The following is a 16,581-nucleotide window of genomic DNA, read 5'->3' on the forward strand; positions in this document are numbered from 1 at the left end:
TAGACCCCCAGAATTCTCCTGACCTAACTTTTGCTCAGAGTGACAGTAACAGGGGCACACCCTTCAAGTGACTCAAATATAATGGCATATGTTTTACCACCCCATGCAAGTACAAGGCAGTTACTGAGGATCATTATTCTCTCTTCTGAGAAAATGCTGCTGCACAACCTCTGCGCCTGCCATGACCTACACCCTGAAAGGCATGGATTTGCTTGTGGACATCTACAGAACTATTTTCCTGCAGCACACAGGAGTTGCTTTGTTATAATATTAGGGGGTCTTGCTGGTAGTATTTCCACTAAGATACAACTCATCTATCATAAAGAAATGGTTCAAGTTATTGGGAGCTCAATAGACAAAGCTACATCCTGTGTTCAGTTATTTGGTTTTGACCTTCTAATTTTTTTCTTCATGATTAGAAGAATTAGAAATACTCTGGTCTAGAAATGAAAGTTTACCTAGTGGCTTAATCATACAACTCCAAAAGCCAGATGTCTAGATATGGGCCTAAATGGCTTTGCCTTAATGTGGCCTTTTTTTGATATATCTTATGAAAGGAAGGATGTCTGTTCAGGAGAAAAAAAAAAAAAAAAAAAAAAAAAAAAAAAAAAAAAAAAAAAAAAAATTAACTGAATTCCATCACATTCTAGTCCAGAATAGTAAGGCTCTAATTTGACTCACATCACGATTAAAAAAAATACTACAGCATATAATGTTACTTTTTATAACTGACAGTGAGTTCCATTAGGCTGTAGAAGAATGTCTGAAGGAAAATGAAAATAGCCTCCCAAGGGAGTGGAAGCCCCACACAACATGATTTAAATGTGGCAGCTGGGTTGTGGGTGGAAATGGCGGTTTCCGTTGAAAATCTGCTGCCAATATACCTCCAATAGCTAGATTTCCCAGGGAAATGTGGCAGTTATCCCCCTCTGAAGTTCAGATGCTCCATTTTAAAGATGTACAGATAGGAAAGGTAGCAAGGGTCAACTGAGTAGCAAAAAGTCCAGAATGATATACTGTCCAAGGACCAAACAGTAAGATTGGAAATGGCTAGAAGCAGAAGTGTGTAACAGGAAGATGACGAGAAAAGGACAGATTCTTTAGTTTTAAAAGATGAAATGCAACTTTTTTAGAAAGCGTATGCCACTTAGAAGACTACTTTTAATTTTTTAATAATTTGAGCCATTTGATGCTTACGCCTCATTGCAAGTCAGTTAGCAATGTGTTAGTCACTTTTAAAAAAGGTCCTATATATTTGGGGCACAGATCTATCATGAGAATAGTTGTGGCAACATTAAATATCATCACACTTAACTTTAAAGCATTTAAGTTTAGATGACTAAGTTCTTTAAGTGAATAAATTTCCCATTGGTAATATATATACGTATAGAAACCTGGGACTCACTATAGCAAGCATGCTGACTGTAGTGTATTTACACTAAGAAGTATGAAGTACCATGAAAAGAATATTTACAAAATCACTTCTCTCTTTCTTGTTGACATCTGCATCTACTTCCAAGTCTCACTTAAGCACCATCTTTAAGATACGACCCATAATCCAAACCCACACTTTCCAATGCAGGTAAAAAATCATGCCTGTAGCATGGATGGCTGTTATTGCTCTCTGTTTTGATATGGGCAGTGTGATACAGTCCTCTGCATTTTCTTTTTAATAACTGAGGTTGAAATAATTGTCAAAAAATGGAAGGCCCTTTCTTTTCTTTTTTGCTCTTTTTCTTTTGTTTCTTTTGATTTGGGGTTTTTGGGTTTGTTTGGGTTTTTTGGATCCAAATCAATCTATATAGCTCCAAATCTGATTCTGCTAGAGCAGCCCTTTAGTAACGTGTCATGGTTTAACCCCAGATAGCAACCAAGTACCATGCAGCCACTTGCTCATTCCCACCCACCCTTCCTCTAGTGTGATGGGGGGAAGAATCAGGAAAACATAAAACCCACAGGATAAGAATAGCTTAATAATTGAAAGAAAATAAAATATAATAATAACACTAGAAACAGCAATATAAATATGTTGTTATTATTATTAATAATAATAATAGTAGGGGAAAGAGAGGAATAAACGCCAGTAAATATAAGTGATGCATAACACAATTGCTCATGACATGCTGACCAATACCCAGACCAACCCCAGCAGTGATTGGTGCCTTCCAGGTGACTCCCCCCAGTTTATATACTGGGCATGATGTGCTGTGATATGGAATGCCCATTTGGCTAGTTTGGGTCAGGTGTCCTGTCTCTGCTCCCTCCTGGCTTCTTGTGCCCCTCCTCATTGGCAGAGCACGAGACTGAAAAGTCCTTGATCATGGTAAGAGCTACTTAGCAACAACTAAAACATTTGTGTGCTATCAGCATTCAACAAGTATTCTCAGACTAAGGCCAAAACACATCACTGTGCCAGTTACTAGGAAAAAAAAAATAACTCTATCCCAGCCAAAACCAGGCTATCAGCAAACTAACTTTTCCTTTCTCTGTTCTTTGTGAAAACCGCACACTCCTTTCCTTCCACAGACCTGTTTTCAACAGCCAGGACAGAAGGCAGCTTCTTCCTTTGCCTGTCATCCTTTTGGTATGGCTCTGGCTTTGGAATTGACACTATGCTCAGGCCCACTTAGGCTGATGAAGAAACCTCTGCTTCCTGAGGTGGTATTTCCATTGCTGTCCAGGATGCACCACTATCATTTTTTTTTCATGAAAGGGCATGTGGCTGCTATACTACCTATAGAGATCAGTGCTGTCCCTGCATGTTAGGGTAAGCAGAGGATGCCTCCTGTGCCTACTGGATCAGAGGATGCCAGTAAAAGTACCTGCGGTCTGCAAATCTCAAAGGTTCTGGCATGTAGAAAGCAATGAGCAGTATAGCTTAGCTAAGCATCATCACCTCTGGGAATAACATAAATAGGTTTTCTATAACTGCCCTAGTGTAAAAGGAATGAAATTCTATTCCTGCTTACACAAGAGAACAGTGCAATCCATAGAATATATAAAAGTTAAACAAAAAAAACCCAACAAAACAACCCCCAAATCAAAACAAAACCCAACAAATTGTTTCTAGCAAATCTAAACCACGATAGTTCTGTTGTGGCTCTTCCTGAGCCATCCACTACATGTGATCTAAGTCTGACTGGCTGCTATAATTTTCAATGAACAATCAAAATTATAGTAGATAGAAAAAGCTAAGTGTTTTCTCTGTTTTATAGTTTTGCTTAAATGCCACCATTTAAAATAAGCGGTTCCAACTTCAGTCAATGCCATTTTAACTGTTCAGTGCTTCTGCCTACATCCTTTTAATAACATTATGAAGTTAACACAGTACTCAGAATTTATTTGCATTCTTTTGAAAATGGTATTTGGTTTATAAGTGTGACTCAGTTTCTGAGTCCATCTTTCTCTGTGATCTCTTTAAGTCTCACAAGCTAAGCAAAGCCAGGCCATGTCAGTTCTGAGTATGTCAGTATTCCTAACGAACATCTAGGTGCTGCAGAGATGGTAAGTAAGCAGCACTGAAATAAATTCACCATTGTGTAAGGGACAGAAGACTGTAAAGCTGGTAATACCTTATGTCATACGGAATTAAAAAGAAGAGCTAAGTGTCTGTGTTTTAAGAACTAGAAATGTTAATTCCAAAGCCCTGCTGAAAATAAAGTCACGCAATTACATTCTGTCAGAATTATTCCCATATTTTCAGACTTATAAACAATGTTATTTTGTTTTCCACTTCCCATCTCAAACCCCTATGCACTATAAATATAAAAAGATGCTATGACCAGTCCTGTGAGTCAGTGTGTTATTGTGAATGTGTTACAACGTCATAAGCAGTACGAACTTCGGTATCATTTGAAATCAAATACTTAACATCACAAAAAGGACTGAGGCTACTGCATTAATATTTGTGAAATGTTTTAAAATAAACAGTTGAAAATGCTTTCTGAGCATGAAATAGAGTTACCATAGTAAATTGGCTGCTAAGTATAAATCTTGTTGGGACTTCGCATCTTCTACTTCCTTTCACAAAGAACGCGATATCTAGAGAATTCTCTGAGAAATGTTTTAAAATCTGTTTTATTGTTTGGTGGCTAGTGACATGCAAACATCTATAAGACTCATGAGAGAATATTCATCACAATATATGACATATCCTCTTATTTGAGATGACTGTTTGCTTGTCCTCTTCTCCTGAAGTAGTTTTGAATGGTTACTAAGTACCAACAAACCGTTAGTCCTTATTGACCATCCTAGAAGAAACCATGCCCAAATAAGATCTACATTAAACAGTGTTTCAATAATTCTAGCACATTATTCTTACTGACCATACAAATACTCAGTAACAAGAAAACACTTGCTAATCTTTGTATAAATAAACTTTTAATATAAGAAGGATGGTCTAAAGCAAAAGGCACTGGAGATTCAGAGGCATGACTCAACTTCTGGCTGTGACGCAAATTACTTGTGTGGAAAGAGCGAGTCACGAACCGCTAGTTTACCAAGGGAGCAAATGCATTACAGCTCTCAGTTTCTATGCATAGATGCACAGTGAAATTCTAACTGAGTTTCAGTCAGAATTTCCCAAGTGAGCAGATATACCCAAGTGAGGTATATCTGCTCCTCTTCTAATATGTAGGCACTTAACACACAACAGAATTTAAGACGCTATAATCTAGACTAAAGGAAGGTATTTTCTGTAGTGGGGGATTTCCACTCTTGGAATTAATCACCTGAAGCTGCCTTTTTTCATGCAGAAACAGAGATTAACTCAGTCTTTTGACTAGGAAGAACCACGATCCCAGAATTAGCCATTATCTAATCTAGAACATATAGAAATGTGTGAGAAATTTGTGTTTAATATCCTCTATTGCCAGGGGTAACTGAAGATTAATTTTGTATCTTTCAAAAGACTGCTTGTTCATGAAGTTTTATAGTAATCTGGGCTGAGAGTGCCCACTTCTCTAATACTTCATGCAAAACGCTATATTTACATGTCCTTTGCTATCGGTGAAGGATTCATTCCATGCCTCTCTAAAATTAGTGTTTGTCTTCTATATGAAGTGCTAATGCTGAAACTGAAAATAAGAGTTCTTTTCTCTCCTTGTGAATGCTCAAAGTTACAAACTATATCCTTCCCTATTCCTTTTGAATATATTATTGTCCATAAAATATGAACAGATCAACAAAAGCAAATACAAACATCCTGACACCTTAGCTTCTTTACAGTAAATGCAAGTTCCCAGAAGACGGGAGAAACATGTTCTAACTCTTGTTAACAAAGAGTAAAGTAGTGGGTGAGCGCTATGCTTTGCATAGATCACAAGCTAGATGACTTGCTACACTGAAACAAGCCGATAAAGAGATTAGAGATGTACTTAGTATGACATAGGCATCCAGGTGCCCAAAAAAAGTTTCCTGGCAGAACATTAGAAATTTGAGCAAGCTTAATTTTGAAAATACACTTCTACTTTGACTCCAGAGCTAGACAAAAAATAAGGGAGTGAGGATGAGAGTCCACCCTTTGGACTGGATGACTTAAAGCAGAAGTCGAATGCATGCTAGTTTTTAGCACTGGTCTCTTTTCTGAACATCTATTCCCCATTCACAAAGTATTGCTAAGATTTTCTCCTGGAGATATTGTGAGCATGAAAAACATTAGCAGCTGCATATCATTGGTGAATTTCTTTCATGTGTATCAGCTGACAGAAAGCATTTATCCACTACTTATTCATCCAGTTTAGCGGTCTGATCATTACTTTAAATAAAAATATTGATGGCACACCCAGGTAACTGAACGTGGAAAAGCTGGTTTAAATGGCAGGTATGGACATTTAAAGCCAATCATATCCTGTCCTGTCTCATTTGGCTTTAGAATATTACAAATCTTATCATAAATCATAGATTTAAGATAGAGGCATACTTCAATCACAGGAATATTTTGTCTGAGACATTATACCCCTTTTTCATTCTTCCATTCATACTTACAGTGTGGCACTGTTGGTTCTTGCAAATAATGAAAGGACATTAGGATCTGCAATCCCTTTTCCTGTTTTCAGTGAGCTTCAAGAGCTTCTTGGGAAGGTGATCCAGGTTAGTAGCCAGGAAACTAACTTGGTAGGTCCACTCATCTGTTTGAAGTTACCATCATTAAGTGTCCTAAGCTCTACAGTTCTGAGGATGTCTTCAGGAGCTATCTATCCCCTTGGCATTTGATTCTGTACTATGAATGTATTTATTTAGATTTATTATTGTCATCAAAGATGGCTCAGGAGTATCTCTCCTTCCCCTGTCCTGAGCTGACACCACTAGAAGCAGTACTTCATACCAACCACTAATAAGAAGTGATGTCTTTGAAAGGGCTGTCTCAATCTGTTGAAAAACTTCAGTATAAGACTTAAAGACACATTAAAGAGTATTTTTAGGAAAAAAACCCAATCCACCAAACTAATTTATTTTCTGTTTGTTTTCTTTTTCTCACATCTCTCCTTTTTTTGTGCTTAATTTCTTTCCTATTTCTACATATATATCTATGTGGATTTTTCTGCTAGCATGGTCTAATGATGTAGGGTGTGCAGAAGGAAGATGGACCTTGGTTTCTGGTTCCTTCATATTTGAGTTGGCTTCTTGTTTTCCTTCATATTCTTCCACTAGCCCAGGTAATACTTCAGGTGCCTACTCTCATGAATATTTGAAAGAAAAACATAGCTATCACTTAATTTACTTTTTACTTACATGATTTCCCCTGCTGTTTGTTTGATGATACTAGCAGTTTGAATCCTTTTCACTGAGTGGTGGAGAATAAGGTGCAGGACAACACTACCTTCTGATAGCATGAATGTCAGCCATGGATAGAACTTTTTCAAAGTAATCTATGCGATTAGTGTTGGTGTGGACACTGAAGCAAGGAGAAAAATGGGTTTTCCTGTCTATCCAGCTGCCACTATTCACCAATAAATGTTCCTGTCTTCAAAGGCCTAAGTGGGGATGCTTCAATCCTCAAGCCAGTTTTCAACTGCACACATAGTCACTCTGCTGCTGCCCAGAATTGTTGGTAAGAGGATGCAGGCAGCTCTGTAGTACCCTAAACCTAGTGCACAACATTGCTTATGGCTTTTCTGGTTTAGTGTTAATAACTGTGACTGCGTGTCCTGGTTTCAGCTTGTATAAGAGTTGATTTCCTTCCCAGTAGCCGGTGCAGTGCTGTTTTGGCTTTGGTCTGCGAACAATGCTGGTAACATACAGATGTTCTAGTTGTTACGTAGCACTTACCCTGATCAAGGACTTTTCAGTCTCTCATGCTCTGCCACTGAGGACAGGCACATGAATCTGTGAGAGAGCAGAGACAGGACACCTGACTCAAACTAGCCAAAGGGGCATTCCATACCCCTAACTAACTAACTAACTAACTAATTAGCTGCATGTCAGGCCCAGGCTATAAACTGGAGGGAATCACTGGGAAAGGACTGATCACCACTTGGGCTGGGCTAGATGATGAGCAACTGTCAGTGTCAGTGGGTGGTGAGCAATTGTACTGTGCATCACTTGGGTTTCTTGGGATTTATTCCTCTCTTTTTCCTATTGTTATTATTAATAATAATAACAACATATTTCTATTACTGTTTCTAGTATTATTATTATATTTTCTTTTCTTTCAATCATTAAACTGTTCTTATCCTGTGGGTTTTACCTTCTTCTGATTGTCCTTCCCATCCCACCAGGGTGGGGGGGAGGAGTCAGCAAGAGGCTGCGTGGTGCTTAGTGACTGGTGCGGGTTAAACTACGACACTGCATTATCACTAACATACACATTGATAAACAGATTTCTTAAATACTCCCAGCTTTTTAAACCTCAGAATCAATACTTTTTACAGAAACGTAGAAATTATTCACAAATTATGAAATAGGGAAATTAGAGTTGACTCTAAATGTAAAATTCACTTATCATTACAAGTCAGTTAATTTTGCTCTATCCTCCAGAAGAAGGTTTTGAACCTGAAATGTAAGGTCACATCCTCTTCCTCTGACATCATCAATCATCTAACAGATCTTTATTTACCAGATAAATATCAGAGAGAGCGTTTGGGCCTTGTGTTTGTAATAATCCTCAAATATGCTTCTGTCTTTGCATCTTAAGATGCCTGAAATTTTTTCTGTTTACAAGTGGGGAAACAGAGGCATAGGAAGATGAAATATCTTGCTTATCACATGCGAATCAACTCTGTAGATCCTCTTTTCCATTATGAAAAGCACAAATTATTCAACCCCATATGATTTATTTCTCTCCTAAGAGAATACAATGTTCTCAACACAACTACCAGGCTACCAAATAGATTTCCCATAGGCAAAGGGAAAATATGTATAGCTACTTCCAGGATCTTGTTGGGGAAATTATCTCCCCAATTTTACCGGATGTTCTACTTTTTCTTTTTCTTTTTTTTTTTTTTTAATTTTCTTTCCCATACTTTCCGCATAGTCTTCATTTATTTTGTGGCTGACAGCAACATCCCCACAGATCCTTCCACAGAAAACACTGTGGGTGTAAGTGGACTGCTGCATGAGAAATATGCCCAGCGCCTGCCATTTGAAGGAAACTGTAAACATCATTTCAGCAACATAGAAGCCTAAGGACTCATTGCAAAAAGCACACCCCAAATCTGTTCTTTTGTTCTGCTACACAGTTGGGCCAGCACTCCCCACGCTCCTGCCTCAGATTTTCCCTTTTTTCCCCTCCATTTATTAGGCTAGTACTCCTGGCACATGCAGATCCTGCAACTTGCTGCCGTGAAATTGCTATTCCCAATCCAGATGGTAGAAGGAGGAATTGAACTGTGGTTTCTTTGTGTAGTCACCTCTAGACAATTGCCACTAGCAGAGCCACATGCCAATTGCTGGTGTATATTTGGTTGACGTTTCAGACCCAACTTTGCACCTTTCTAATCATTAATCAACAATCAGACAAAGGATATATTGCTGAATCCAGACAGCAGCCAATACAGACCTCTAATACATTATGGATTCTCTGTCAGCATATTTATTTATTGCTTGCAGTGTTCTGTTTGAAAATCTCTATGCTTTTTCACTTATTTATTTATTTACTTACTTATTTCTCTTTAGCTGGATTTAACAAAGCAGTGAAGCTTCATTATTAATATTTTTTTACAAAACCTAAAATGTGGGTTACTTTATATAAAATGCATTTATAATATTTTCTTGTTATTCTTCCTATTTACCACAATTTACCAAAATCTGTCACAAATATACTGTTAAATGAAACAGAATGTAGTTACACAAGCAGTGTCAGAGTATAGTTTTTTCTCACATACATATCCAGTGAATCATTTTATCATTATTTAACACTATAATCAAGGTTAACTATCAGCTTAGAGAGAAATTAATATACATTTGTCTATATTTCCAGCATTCAGAGGGATTTTTCACAGTACCATGAAAGCAAGCAACAATAAGGACCTCACTGTTCTGTGGTTAGACTTTAACACAAATGTATCAGTGGACCTCAGGTTCTGCACAGCATGCAACCATACTCTGCTATCAAATTAATGTTAAAATATGTATGTCTTGGCTTCTGATTTATAATATCGTTGACAAATAGTAAAAGGGACAGGCAAGCCATAAAGTTTATGGATGGAGTGATGGCATGCACAATGATGTCTCATAAAGAATAAAGGGGGAAAGTTATTTATTCTTGTGGTTTCAAGAACTAAAATACAGATAGACTGGCTGCGTGCACAGAATTTTTCATAAATATCCCACAGTGCACCCTGTTGTACAGCAGCCATACATTAATTAGAGCATTCAGCAGACACTGCAATGTGTTACACTCACCCAAGTGAATCTTCATTTTTCACATGCAGGGCCTTACTAATTAAAATCAGCTTTGCAATTAAACGTGGAAAATTGTGTTAAACTTTCAAGCGTGGTTTAGGAAAAAATGTATTTATTTTTAGGGTATTTTATTTTGATGCAAATGAACTCTCCATCAAAGTGAGACCAGTAAAAGGGAGGTATGAGGGTTTCTCTTTTTTGTATTATAGATGCTCCTCTCAGTTGCAAGTTGCAATGCTCCACTATCTCTCTGCCAGTACGTGGCCCTGTTCCAATGCTTTTAGTGAGTGCTATCTGTCAAGGCATGAATAATACAGCCCCTAGGCTGTCGGCAGAATCCAAATGAGGCATACATCAGGAAGCAAACACTCGACTTTAGCTCCAGAACATGCTCCTGTGAAGACAGGCAATTATTCACCCACGGCTGCAGCCATGGCAATCAAACTGGTGGGTGAAAAGGTATATGAAATGAAAAAACCTGAATAAGAAAATATGGCTCAACAAGCCACAGAAATTCAATAATTTTCTAATAAGAGAGGTATCTGAGTCTTTTAATTTCAAAGTTTGGGATCCTGAATTATTTCACTCACTTTGTTCAAAAATATAGGCAGCTAAACTACAGTATATAATGCAAATACAGTACAAGGTTATGTGGGGATTTTCCTAATCAAAACAGCAATGCTAAGCTCTAAGGTATTTATAAATTCAAATATATCTGTTGTATGAATTCACAAATCTCATGCTTAAAAATTTGAAGATGGTCAAAACAATTCTATCTGCATAATGTAATAGAGACAGAGACAGCCAAGTAAAGCAACAAAGAATGGGCAGTATCAAGAAATTTGGTGGAAAATTAAAATACAATATATTTTATAAGATTTGGGACAATTCATGCATTATAGATCCAAACATTATGTCATGATCCCTCCTCATTTCTGAGACTCACTTCTTTTTACAAGCCATTCTACTAGTGATTAGTGAAAAAAAAAAAATTCCCTTGCAAATACAGTATGAGAACATGAAGAAAAGGCATGCAAAACTCCTTGGTAGATTAAATGTTTACATTGGTTTATTTAATCTGAATTCTTATTTTCAGCAATCAAATTGAAATCCATGATACAGCAAAAGCTCTATCAGCATTTTAATTTTAAATCTGAAAAGTTTATAATTTGGCCTGAACAATTCATCCTTCACTGAAATTTGATGTGTATTGTTTCAGCTTAAGATTGTGTTTTGATTTAATTTCTACAAAATGGCTTTATCTGCTTTCAGATATACACTCATATATATGGATTAAAGAACCCTAAATTGATATACACAGTGCCATGCTACCAGCTTAAGATTCTTTTTAGGGTTCTTATTGGTTAGAATGTTTTTCATTCTGAAGTAGGTGATATTTGCCAAGTGATTAATCCATTACAGAATGTAATTGTTTTTGTGACTTGAGAAAATAGCAAACTATCATGTTAAGAAGCTTTTAAAATAGGCCATTCCATCTAATCAGTATTGCTTTAATGGAACCTAGTTAGGATTTTTGTGATGTGTCTATACACCTATTTATATGGCAAACCATAGGCATCTATTTGGTTTATAATGTGTTTTTAAAAACATGCTTACTGCATAGCAACACAGTTTTAATATTTCTAAAACTGTCATTCACATCTACTGTGTAAATAACATAGAACAGTCTGTGCTCAGTTACTCTAGGCTAACTACGTGATTTGCACCTGAACAACTTACACCAGAAACTGGACTCACTTTTACATTTATGTTTGTATACATAGAATCTGAATCCTGTTGTCTTTAAAGTTGATTAATGAAACTGGCAAGGTTCCTACTAATAGCAGTGTAAGAACGCTTGAATCTATGTTTTTCTTCAGACGCTTAGCTGACAGACATCCTGAAAACACAGTTATGGGAACACTCTCCTGGTATTCTTTGAGTAACTGCTGTATACCCAGACGGATTGTTCACAGCTAAAAGTATTCAAGGATCTGGACCAAGCTTATTGTTCAAAATTAACTTACAGCTCTGAACATGTAAGAGTATTATTCATTATTATGCTGGTATGCACAACGGACCTGAAGACCTACCAAATGAATGAAATAAACAGGTTAAATAAAATAAATCAGGAGCATGGCCCAGGGAGAGTCTCCAGTCCTCACTCCTAAGATCTGTATTCTTTTCTTGTTTCCACCACTATCTGAATGTGTGCTTTGTTTTGGTTTTGTTTTCAGATCTTTCACAGCCTTTTATTTTTCTTTGTATTTTTTAGGCCCCAATACTGCCAAGATACATGCATTTCTTTAACTGCTTGATCTGTGAGTAGTTCAGTTGGCCTCAGGTGCCTGGAAACATAAACATCAGGTACTGATGTCCTATCTTTGTAAACCTTAACATCTAGGCACAGCTAGACACAGCCTCATGCTGTGCATCATGCACAGCACCAGAGGGTTCATGATAGCTTTGGGTTTCTAGGTATTACTAAAATACAAAAAAAAAAAAAAAAAAAAAAAAAAAAAGAGATGAGTCTGCTCTGAAAAGAGTAGACACACCACCCAACTATGGCACTCAGGGCCAAACTCCAAACCAGGATGCTGATCTTTCTGAACCTTCTATGCAGTCACTGGAGAGAGGTGGTTTTGCCAAGTTAATTTTAGAGATACAAGCATCCTGTCCTAAAGTGACCTGCAGAGAAGCCTGTCCATCTTAGATGTCTATTAGCATGCCCAAAAAACAAGCTAAAATTAAGCAGCAAACTTAAGAGCTGGGAGCAAAGCACCACCGAAGTCATGCAAGGTTTCTCTTCAAACTGATTTGACACAAAGAAATATCCAAGAAGATGGAAATGATAGAACAAGCTGTTACCAATGTTATCCATGCTAATACCAGTCTTGTGTTTTCATACTTTTTAAAGGAAACGTGAATCACATATAAGGCCTTCTTGTTTCTCCTAGCTAACCCTAACACTGCAGCTCTTTCATAATTAAAAATACAACTGGGGTACAAAACATATGATAAAACTCTCCTTAAAATTCTACCTAATATTTTATCAGAAGAACAACAACTCATCCTCTGAATCTGTCTGAAAATTCAAAAGGATCTGTTTATTTCAGCTCAAGTTTAGCATAGTATCTGAACGTGGCTTTCACTGTGGCATTGGTATTACAAGCATAAAATTACAATGAGCCACACCTCCCCTCCCTGAAATTCCAGAGACTTATAAAAGAAATAGAAATCTGGAGAGCACTGGCTACATCTACTGGAAGCAAATGCATTTGATTCCTAATAATGAGCTGATCTGGTATTGTGAATGGAAAGGTCTTAACCTCATTAAAATGCTCTGTAGGTCTAAACAGAATTGAGTTAGGCATCAGCTGAGATAAGCAATTCCCTGAGCACATCAAATTTTTAAGACAGTCTGATTCCTTGGAAGAAATGTCGGATGGTCTTTCCCACCCAAATAGAAAAATAGAAAAGAGAAAAAGATACATTCCTTCAGATTCTTTCAAAAACTTAAATTTCCTAAGTATTACTTGGCCTAGATAAAAGATTACTGCTTTTCTGGGAAATAAGTATGTACACTGTAAACCCCAACAAAGAACTTTGTGTTTTTAGGCAAAATAAGACATATATTGGTTAAATATATTTGGATTAGTGGATTGGCAATCAGGGTGACAAGAAAACATAAAACCCCACAAATTCCTTAGTAGAAAAAAAAAAAAAAGGAATTTTTGATGTATTTCCAATTTTTATTCTTTGCGCATCTGCCCAAAATTTCATTTAATTAGCAGCTCTGAGATTCAGTCTGTTCGTGTACTGACATACCAGAATCATGTCAAGAAAGCAAAATATGGAATTAACATCTCAAAACTGCATGTAATCTTCCCAAACCTCACATCTATTCCTTCCCGCTTCCCCCAAAGGGTGATTTTACACAAACACAGGCACATAGATCAAAGTTAGAACAATTCAGAAGAAAAGTCAGACTTTTTTTTAACCTAAAGATTTTTTTCTGTATGTTTCAAGACTTTTGTTATTGAAATCGGCACATAAATTCCATGAAGTGTAAAGAAATGAATGTAGTTACAATCTTGTAACTAGAAAGGACATTACAGTCATGTAATTTAACTGTTGACTGTTTGTGAAATTTCTGAGGGAAAAGAAGGATTTGATGCCATTTATTAATTACTGATGAGGCTTGTATTTACATGAAGAAAATGGACAAAAGAAAAACCTGTTTTGAAATGAGAAGTCACAAGTGAATTTAAGAACCACTTTGGTTACTTTTCCTAAATCAGTGTTCCGATCTAACCAAATCCTTCAAATAACCACACAAAAACATTACCACTTTAATGAGTGAGGAAAAAAAAAGCAGGAGAAGAAATGTGAATATAATTAAGTTTTACATTGCTTATACGTAATTCAAGGGGATTTTTATATCAGGCATATCACTTTTCTCATTTTAATTTTGAAAGTATTTCCTGGACTTGTCCTTAGGCTTCATTCACTGATAAGAAAAAAGGTACGAGTGGACTGAGTGGCACTGAGTGGACTGACACGGCATTGTTTTCTATCTTTCCCTATTTCGAATAAATGCCCTAACTACAAACATATGATTTCAATTTAATTAATAAAAAAACATTTGCCCTCATTACAAAGCAGTTATCAAATTTGGTGTGAAAGATGTGTTCTTATAAACACCACAAGTGCTTTAAAACCTGAAAAAGTCAAGAATTAAAAAAATCCTAACAGTTTCAGGAGAATTTAACACTGGTTTGATCGCCCTCCCCTCTCCCCCATTTAGAAGTGAGACAGCCAAAACATCAGCTATTTTATCCCCTACAAGGGGCTGCTGTATAAAATACGTCAAATGAAATGCACAGCACATGAGAAAAATTCATGTATTCTAGAGCTGTTAAATTTTCAAAATATTGAACAAGAAATTCACAGAGAAATGATTCAGGAAAGGAATGCTGCATAGACAGACGTACAACACTACTGAACATGGACATTGCAGACACAGAAATGTAAAGATTAAGTTGTAAATTAAGGTGAAGCACGCAGTATTTGTAACACATGCTGCTTTGATATATTAGCAAGAAACAGCGAAAAACATTTTCTTAACAGGAGATGTCCCCACATATCACGGTTTAGAAACTTAAGATATTCATAACTGTAATATAACATTTGAACCCTAAAGTCTTATTATTACTGATTCGCCTTAGGCTTTGACCTTTGAGTCCAACCTGATCATTGAACTTAAAATGTGCAGGAGTTCATTCTCATTCAGTTATAAAATACATTAAATAACAGAAGTAGCACTGGCACCAACATGTCAGTAAGGCCAAATTTGCAACACATGAACAAGAGAACTGTATTCAAAATCTGGGAGAAGATTGACAATGAGAACATCTCCTCAGCAAAAACATGAGTTAGGTTTTGTATGACATTCAGAAATAAAAAAAAAAAAAAACACCTGAATTTGAATGGCTTCTAGAATGTCTAATTGCTATTTTTGTCATTATTTGGTTTATCAAGGTCACGCCAGCTAACTTGTTTACCAAATCACTTCACTAAATTATGAAAAATTACAGGTATTACCTTCTGTGCCTTGCATATTTGCCACTAACATGACCACTGCCATCACAGCCAGGCGTGGGACAGCTGCAAAAGACGAGAATCAATTATATAGGTGCCAGTGTGCTGCAGAAAGATCATACTAAAAGCAGGCAGAAGGTATTACAGAGATGGAGGGCAACCAAGACAGAAAGAGAAATCAAATAACTGAAGGGGAAAAAGAAAATAAAAAAGAGGGGATGCTTTTTATTAGCAAGTCTCGAGCGAATTAATTTCATCAGTGCAGCAGGGCATGAGCAAACCACCAATGAACTTGAAAGTGCATTATACCCATTAAAAGGCATGAATTTTCTAAATTGCTAATGGGGATAGATTTTACACTCAGAGCACTAACCTGAACAGCTCTTGTATGGCTGGTTCCACGGGAACTGCAGAGAGATGGAAAATATATAAAAATTTATCATCTATTACAAGTCCCCCTCTTCTACAGAAAATTACCAGAAAGGTTGTGTAAAAGCAAGGGTCAGAATGAATCGTGCAAAGAGATTCTGGAGGATGAAGGTCACCCTGAGCAGGGGCCTTGAGTGATTTACTGAAGCAAGAGACGTACCTCGAACACCTTTGGAGCGTGTGCGATGGCGCTTCTCGTCTGCATCCACCTCCATCTGGGAATAGATTAGCAGGCAGTCAATGTTCTTATCCTGCATGCACAGACTATCAATGCACAGACTGATACAGTCTCTCACACAATTTATTGACCCTATTTGAATTCCATTTTATTCTGTAAGGGAAAGTGCACCTTACAGGGGATTTTTACAATCTTTACATTTATTTAAAAGCAGAAAATGTGATAATTTCTGCTTTAATCAGTCCGTTTGCATGCCTTGCTTTCATAGCAAATTATATGCAACTAAGTGCTGGCTCTTCTTTTTGAAGGGATATTTCTGACATAAACCCCTGATTACTCCCATATATTTTGAAAAAATGATTCAATAGATTTCTACACAATTTAAAACTAAAGTCAAGGGGTTGAACACCATAGGTCACTTTCTAAGCAAACACTTTGCAGTGGGAAAGAAAGGAAGGAACAATGACTGCAAAGGAGATAAAGGGTCATCATTACAACTTCAAAGATTTCATTTTATTTAATATGCTATT

General features: G+C 36.8%; 1 protein-coding gene across 3 annotated transcripts in view; it reads right to left on the bottom strand.

Moving 5' to 3' along the window:
• MYT1L (myelin transcription factor 1 like) overlaps positions 1–16,088 on the bottom strand; it is a gene marked incomplete at both ends in the record, with an annotated part of 140,725 nt that extends 124,637 nt beyond the window's left edge. For all 3 annotated transcript variants that reach the window (XM_080616432.1, XM_080616431.1, XM_080616433.1), the window contains 3 exons: positions 15,448–15,510; positions 15,818–15,851; positions 16,034–16,088. In XM_080616432.1, the coding sequence (XP_080472558.1) occupies positions 15,448–15,510; positions 15,818–15,851; positions 16,034–16,088 (152 nt within the window). The remainder of the gene's footprint in view (positions 1–15,447; positions 15,511–15,817; positions 15,852–16,033) is intronic.
• Positions 16,089–16,581: the final 493 nt, after the last annotated feature.

The sequence above is a fragment of the Psittacula echo genome, assembly GCF_963264785.1.
Source record: "Psittacula echo genome assembly, chromosome: 4".
Lineage (NCBI taxonomy): Eukaryota > Metazoa > Chordata > Aves > Psittaciformes > Psittacidae > Psittacula > Psittacula echo.